The sequence below is a fragment of the Crocuta crocuta genome, unplaced genomic scaffold, assembly GCF_008692635.1.
Source record: "Crocuta crocuta isolate KB4526 unplaced genomic scaffold, BGI_CrCroc_1.0 scaffold116, whole genome shotgun sequence".
NCBI lineage: Eukaryota > Metazoa > Chordata > Mammalia > Carnivora > Hyaenidae > Crocuta > Crocuta crocuta.
Window position 1 is genome coordinate 3,092,585 of NW_027531562.1, and position 7,914 is coordinate 3,100,498.

Below are 7,914 nucleotides of genomic sequence, written 5' to 3' on the forward strand. Positions count from 1 at the left end.
AAATAGTTTGAAGGTCCAAAGCCAAAGATCCTTTGAGAAATCATAGCTAATTAATATATATAGTGTACTTTGGCAAAGCTCAAATTAGTTTGCTTTATATGTAGGCATTATGCTCAGTGGCTGTACTAGCTCACTCTGATGCTACTTATCTTTTGATAAAAGTCTTTTAATTTCTATACATGTAATAATATACCCTTTGTCTGTTTTCCTCTGATTTGGGATTGACTGCAAGTCTGTCTCTCTGTTTTTCTCTCTTTCTTGATAATGTTGAAAAGTTTTATTTGATAAATTATTATATATTCAAGGTCTTATTTGAGGATAGGGACAGAGCATGAATAACTTTAGTGAAGCAATAGTTCCTTCTTGGAAAAAAGAAGTAAAGATGTTTCTGTCCTAAGTTATTGCAAAAACTCTTACTTTAATAATTTCGTGCCATAAAGGGGAAATGAAATATGGAAAGGTGGTGGTTTCATGCAGTCTTTGCAGAGCCAGGTTTGGTGGTGATTGACCTAGTAGTTTTTGTGCACAGGGATTTTGCATTCAAAAGGCCTCATGCTTAACATCTAAGCTAGAGAAGTGTGGGGAATCATGGTTTTGGCAGCAGTGTTTTAAAAATTAAACACTGAGGTGCCTGGGTGGCTCAGTCGGTTAAGCGTCTGACTTCGGCTCAGGCTTGAGCCCCACGTCGGGCTCTGTGCTGACAGCCAACTCAGAGCCTGGAGCCTGTTTCAGATTCTGTGTCTCCCTCTCTCTCTGACCCTCCCCTGCTCACACTGTCTCTCTCTCTCTCAGAAATAAATAAAAACATTTAAAAAAAAAAATTAAACACCAATAGTAGCTGTGTGTTAATCTAATCCTTTTTGTCTTGCCAGTTTAAATTTCCAGTTTTGCCCTTCCTCAAGAATATATGGTTTTACAGCTGTGGATCTCAAGCCAAGTGGGGAAGATGAGGTAAAATTTTTCCTTTTGATACAGTTGTAAGTTCAGAAACATCCTCTTGATGAGGCCAGTTGTAGTAGGTGCTACTGAAAATATCCCTAGATATTAATCATGTTGGCAAATTTTCCTTTGCAGATGATAACAATGGATAATGCAGAAGAATATGTGGATTTGATGTTTGACTTTTGTATGCATACGGGTATTCAGAAACAGATGGAAGCCTTTAGAGGTAATTTTTAGGGCTCTTTAACTTTAATATTTCTCCTTTTACTTAGAGACTGTTGAAATTCAGGCAGATCCCTTGTCAAGAATTGCTGGTAGTCTCTAGATTTGTCTCGTAGTTTTTTCGCTTCCAGATAGTTAGGTCCTGCAGAGTACCCAGAACAGGTTGGAATGTTCTCAAGCCGTGGCATACCCTCAGCTTGCTCCTCCTGAGTAATGTCGGACCCACTTTTGGCCTCCATTTGATATTTGTACGTGGACATAGGTTGTGTACTTTTCCACATTACGTGATCAGGATGAATTAAAACCATGTTAGAACCTAAATTCTTCAGGTGAAAATTGAAGCAAAATATATTAGACTATTTGTCACTTTCTAGTTCTGAAAAAGAATACAGATTTGGCTAGCTCGTATGATGCAAAGAGCTAGTTAAGAAATTACTAGAATTTAGTTACCATAATGACTGAGCTGAGTATCTGTTCAGATTTATGATATTAAATGAAATTTCTGTACTTAAAACCTTAGCATAGCTTTGATTTCAAGCTATTTTAATTTATATTTGTTTTTTCAGACATTTATTAATATTTTTTTCATTATCCATTCAGTTGATATTAGGTATTTTGATTTGAAATTTGGTACTTTGAAATTATAACTTAGAAATTGAGTATTGTGTTTAATTGTTTTTGTTTTTTGCTGTGTATAATGTAGATGGGTTTAATAAAGTTTTTCCAATGGAGAAATTAAGTTCCTTCAGCCATGAAGAAGTCCAGATGATTCTTTGTGGAAACCAGTCACCATCCTGGGCAGCAGAAGATATTATTAATTATACTGAACCTAAGTTGGGTTATACACGTGACAGGTATGTGTTGGTTATTTTCTAAGGTCAATAAAATAGTTTATGTCCCAAAATCAAATGACAGTTCCTCTATAAAGAACTATAACTCAGTGAATTACATTCATAAAGTAAGTGAGAAAGCAGTTAAGTCTTTATATCCATTGATAAGTCTGAGTTTACACAAAAATATAACTGAGTCTTTGTGATGTTAAGATTCCATTTTAATTGTTCACTCTTTTAAAAATTGGGTAAATTGTAATCTTTAGGGTTCATTGTTTTTAAGAGCTTATTTGGAGGTTCCCAGCAGGGGAGCGCAGCTACTCTATACCCTTGGCTGAAGAACAGTCTTCCTCTATTGGGGAAGGTCGTCCTCTTCCACTGAGTGCGCAGCTTGGGGAGGGACGTACATGGAGCGGTGAGGGAGGAAGGGGGCACTGCCTAGCCAGCCAGATCAGCCGAATCAACCCTGGTGATCAATGGGGTGACAGATGTCACAGCCAGATCACCCTCACATCTGAGACTTCATTGTTTTTTATACTAACCTTTATTTTTTTTTAATATGAACCTTATAAAAGAGTTGAAAGAATTCCCAAGTATCCTTTACCCAGGTTCAACTATACTTAACATTTGTTTTATATTGTTTATACACAAACACACATACTTATCTGTATACCTACACGTGATGTATATGCGTGTGTATACTATTTTTTTTGAACCATTTGAGAATATGTTGCATATATCACACCCCTTTTTTCTTTCATACCATTGATTTTTTTTTTTTTTTTAAGACTACAGGCTGTATATTACCTTTCTTTTTAAAAGTTTCCAGGGGCACTTGGGTGGCTAAGTCAGTTAAGCATCTGACTCTTGGTTTTAGCTCAGGTCATGATCTTGTAGTTTTGTGAGTTTGATACCTGTGTGCAGCACAGAGTCTGCTTGCTATTATGTGTCTTCCTCTCTCTCTGCCCCTCCTCCACTTTCACTGTCTCTGTCTTTCTCTGAATGAATGAATGAATGAACTTTAAAAAAAAAGTTTCCAAACTAACTAAAATAAGAGTACAGTTGACCCCTTTAGGGTTTGGGGTACAGTTGAAAATCTGTATATAAACGTTTGATGCCCCAAAACTTAGATACTAATAGCCTACTCTGACCAGAAGCTTTACCAATAATATGAACATATTTTGTGTGAAAAAGCTAGAGAAAAGAATGTTAAGAAAACCATGAGGACATACACTTGTGGTAAAATAGCATAATGTATAAACTTACCAAATCACTGTGTTGTACACCTGAAACTAATGTAATATTGTGTGTCAGTGATACTCAAATAATAATAACAATGAAAATAAAGTCTTGAGGAAGGGAAAATATATTTGCAGTACTATATTGTATTTACTGAAAAAAATTATGTGTATAAGTGGACCTGAGCAGTTTAAACCTCTGTTGTTCAGAGGTCATCTATATTATGAATTACTTCAAACTTAACTTTAAAGTTTACATAGTATTTTTTTACTAAGTCAACTTTTTTTTACATTTAAAAAATTTTTTTTAACTTTGAGAGGGACAAAGGGAGAGAGAATCCCAAGCAGGCTTTGCACTGACAGCATAGAGCCTGACATGGGGCTCTATGACCCACAAATTTTGAGACCATGACCTGAGCCAAAACCAAGAATCCAATGCTTAACTGACTGAGCCACCCAGGTGCCCTCTTTTCTTTAATGTTACAATTATGAAATTCATGCCCATTGTGGCATATAGGAATAGTTTATTTCACTGTTAACAACAATAGATTCTTTCAGATTCCCTTTAGTCATATTTGGATGAATTATGCATGTGCATCTTGAGCTTTTCTGATTTGCTGCCTTTGTTGCATATTTGATCCCTTATACTTCTTCAGCGTTTTGTTCTGACCGGTTATAAGTACAAGACAATCTTTGTAGGATATTTTTAAAGTAGCTTATATCTGCTCATTTCATGCTGACTCAAGAGTCTCTAGATAGTACTGTTCTTCTCACATGTTGATAATTGCTTTTTGGGTTATTGTTGGCTTACAGAGTAGTGGTAGTGTTTTTCATTTAAATCAGCTCTCAAATCAGTATAATTATATTTTTATTCTTGTAGCCCTGGTTTCCTGAGGTTTGTGAGGGTTTTATGTGGTATGTCTTCAGATGAAAGGAAAGCATTCCTGCAGTTTACCACTGGTTGCTCAACACTTCCCCCAGGTGGACTGGCTAACCTGCATCCCAGGCTCACAGTTGTGCGCAAGGTACAAACTTTATAGCTAATGAGGAATCCATATGAAATTTAGTTACTTCAGGATTGAAAAAAATGAAGTCATCATCTTTTGTGTTTTCACTTTTCTCTTTGTAGGTTGATGCTACTGATGCAAGCTATCCATCAGTGAATACATGTGTGCATTATCTAAAGCTACCAGAATATTCTTCAGAGGAGATCATGAGAGAGCGCCTGCTAGCTGCTACCATGGAGAAAGGCTTTCATCTCAATTGAGCTTTGAAATGGGAGACGTCAGAGTCTTTTAAAATACTAGTGAAGCCTCTTGTGTTTGTGTGCAGAGAAGTATATGATCGTCTACGCTAATGACACTTGCCTTTATTTCAACCATTAAGGCTTTAAGAACACCTGGAATAACTTGGTTAGCTGCTAATGACAAAACAAATCCTTTAACTACCCAGCCAGCAAGTATATAGCACAGAACACTGTGTGTTGCTACAAGGGCTTAGTGACTGGAAAAAGGTGGTCCTACTTGACTGTTCCAAAGAGCAGCTTCTCAGATCTTCAGTGTTCACTGGTAAATTTCTAACAGTGTATTTGTGTAAAGTTTGTCGTTTCATACTTCATACACTACAGTTGCCGTCACTGATCCCTGTTTTGCTGGCTTTTAAGCTACTTGGTCAAAAATCCTGCTTCCTTAAAACCTAGAGAGTTAATGAGCATCTCAAGCTTTTTCTTTTCCTTTTTAATGATGCCTGCACTATCAGAGTATTCTAGTGTTCTCTTCCGTTTGGCATATAATCATGCACAACCTTTTTATTTCTTTGAGGTGGGAGTATATTTTTATTTCCTAAATGCCATACTATACAGATCAAATTCTTAAGTGTGTTTGTGCAGCTCAAAAGAAAAGATATATTAAGGGGGGAAAAAAAGAAAAAAAAAACACTGGTCTAGATACAAGGCACACTTAAAGCAAGTTTTACTTTTGGTTGTATTTTCTTTGTATATTATAAACATTTATTTAACTTGTTGCAGTTTGAAGTAAAAAATTTCCAAAATGTATGCTCAACAATAATCATTAAAATGTTTGCAGCGTACAAAACTGTGTCATGTGACTATTTCACTGCAACGGTCAGACCTAAGAACTTAACCAGATATTTTTTATTTTGAATCACTGAGATATAGTTTTTTGAAATTACTACATGGAGAAATGTATTTTTCTATAGTAAATACACTTACTGAAACTGGAAATTTAGGAGAAATATATGTTCACATGTTTGTGATCCAACTGTTGTCTTCTGTCTTAAGTATTCTTCAGCTGTGAATGGCCAAGTTATTTTGTGTTAACTTTTTAAACACCAGATCTGGTACTGACCGTTGTATCTGCAGGGATGTGTGGTTTAAGACTCAAGAATGATTTCTGAATGTTGTTAGTGTCAAAAGAAACCACCAGGATATGGCCATTTCCTGGTTTTGAAGAATGGCTTCTGTTTCCATTTTCTAAATCCCTGTGTTTTATCATATCTGTGCCCTTAGGTGAAAGAAGGATCACTAGGACTGATTTAGCCAGGTGGCTTTTTTAGGAGTGAAAAGCATTTTTTGGAATTGCCCATTATTTACCTGTTTAAAAGGTACATTCCCTTTCTACATTAGAAGAGATATGTCCCACTATAGTCAATCATTTGAGTACTGTTTTTATTCTCTGCATGAGAATGTTGTGACTATGTAATCAGTGGCAGCATTTAAATAATTCATCTTATTGTGAGTTTCACAGTTCTCTGTGAGAATAAAAGTTAAAATAAAACATAATAGCAATATTTAAATGTATGACCTATGCTTTAATCCAAAAAATAGTCGTGGTGATTGTCTCAACAAAGTCATGGACGCATGACTAAAATTTTATTCTAGTGATAGAGTTAAAATCCGGATTATGTGCTTATATTGCCATTTATTTAAGTCTGTAAAATGTCTGTCAATACCCAGCTTTTACCAAGACTAATCTAGCACAGTGGTCAGCAAACAACAGCCTGCTGCTTGCTTTTGTATTGCCCATGAGCTAAGCATGGTTTTAAAAAATTTTAAGTGGTTGAAAAAAAGCAAAGGAAGAATGTTTTATGATGTGAAAAATTTTTGAAATTCAAATTTTAAAAGTCAACATTCAAATGAAATTTCAAATTTATGAAATTCAAATTTCAGATATCCATAAATAAACCTAGAGCACAGCCACTGTTCATTTATGTATTACCTATGGCTGTTTTTACACTGCAGTGGCAAAACTGAGTGTTTATAGAAACAATATGACCCAAAAAGCCTAAAATATTTACTGTCTCGCCCTTTACAGAAAAGGGTTGCTGAATCCTGGTATTGCACATTGTTGTAGCCTGTAAAATTGTTGAGTCTTATATATTCAGTAAGTGAAATGTCAGGAGTCTTGAAGGCAGAGCTGACCAATCTGAGACCTAAATTTCATGAGTGTGAAAATCACTTAAAGCCATTCATCTGTGGTTCAGCAATAAACCTGAAGCGAGATGACATGGCCTGTAAGGACAGAGCCACAGTAGTTGACTTTGTATAAGTGTTAGGAGACATCTACTAGGGTCTCCACGTATACTGGGCTCTTCAGCTTTCTTTCCTGTGGTATCTACCAAGTTTTTTTTTTCTTTTTAATTATTATTCTCTAAAGGTACTGAAATCTGTGCCAAGATGTTATTCAAGTGCTATTTTGGTGTGACCTGAAAATTAATTTTGTTCACTCCCTAGTTACTTCTGGTGTACCAGTTTCAGCAGTTACCTGAATGTGCTACTGATTAAGTGCCTACCAACTAGGACAGTGTTTCCCAACTAATATGTCTTAGAAAGACCTCCAAAGCACTTTCATCTAGGCTGGGCTTTCCCCAGACCTTGGCTACTTAATGCAAAGGTATCGGATCTATACACATTGTTCTGACAGGTCAGAAGCCTTTCTCCTGCCTTTCTGAATGGGTCTAAACCAACTCAGGTTTGTTTTTAGAATCCATTATTGACTGGTTGCCTGGGTCTTTATAGATGAAAACTTTAAATATGTAAGTAGATTTTTAGAAACAAAGACTTAAAAGAACCCCATACACACATATAGAAAAACATTACTGAATGAATGATCAGTGCCTGGAATGTCCATTTATGTTTTGTTTTGGATAGTATTGTAGATGAAAGAACTCCTCGAATTCCAAAGGATGGCACATTATCTTAAAGTACCAAGATTATGTTTCTATTTCCTCCATTATATCTGCCTTTCTATCCTATATGTACATAAACACGTTTTTACCTAAGACAATTCCGTATGCTCTACTGTTGACTGAGCAGCAGAAACATCTAGAAAAGTTCAAAAGGATCAGGTCGTTGGTTTTCTGTAGTGACTTAGTTTTCTTTGCTTCCAGACGTGTCAGGAGAAGGGGGTCGGAGGAATGAGGGAGTGGGGGAGAAGGATTCATATGCCAATCTGAACAGAGATATTCTCTTGCATTCTGTTTTTAAACTCTGAACTAAAGTAAATTTCATTCACAAATAAGTTTACTAACAAGACAAACCATTTACAATATGGCTTGAAGTATGGTTGTAAGGGCTCTCTTTTAATGTATAACCACTCATTTTTTGGTAGTAACCTCATAAGTGAATCAGATTATTACATAATGACATTGTAATGACTGTGCCA

At 35.8% G+C, this 7,914-nt stretch overlaps 1 protein-coding gene across 6 annotated transcripts in view; it reads left to right on the top strand.

Annotated features, from left to right (window-relative positions):
- Positions 1-6,040, top strand: part of HECTD1 (HECT domain E3 ubiquitin protein ligase 1) — a 90,844-nt gene extending 84,804 nt beyond the window's left edge. For all 6 annotated transcript variants that reach the window (XM_077772721.1, XM_077772722.1, XM_077772723.1 and 3 more), the window contains 5 exons: positions 873-951; positions 1,075-1,168; positions 1,868-2,018; positions 4,113-4,257; positions 4,362-6,040. In XM_077772721.1, coding sequence (XP_077628847.1) covers positions 873-951; positions 1,075-1,168; positions 1,868-2,018; positions 4,113-4,257; positions 4,362-4,499 — 607 coding nt within the window. In that variant the 3' untranslated portion in view covers positions 4,500-6,040. The remainder of the gene's footprint in view (positions 1-872; positions 952-1,074; positions 1,169-1,867; positions 2,019-4,112; positions 4,258-4,361) is intronic.
- The last annotated feature ends 1,874 nt before the right edge of the window (positions 6,041-7,914 follow it).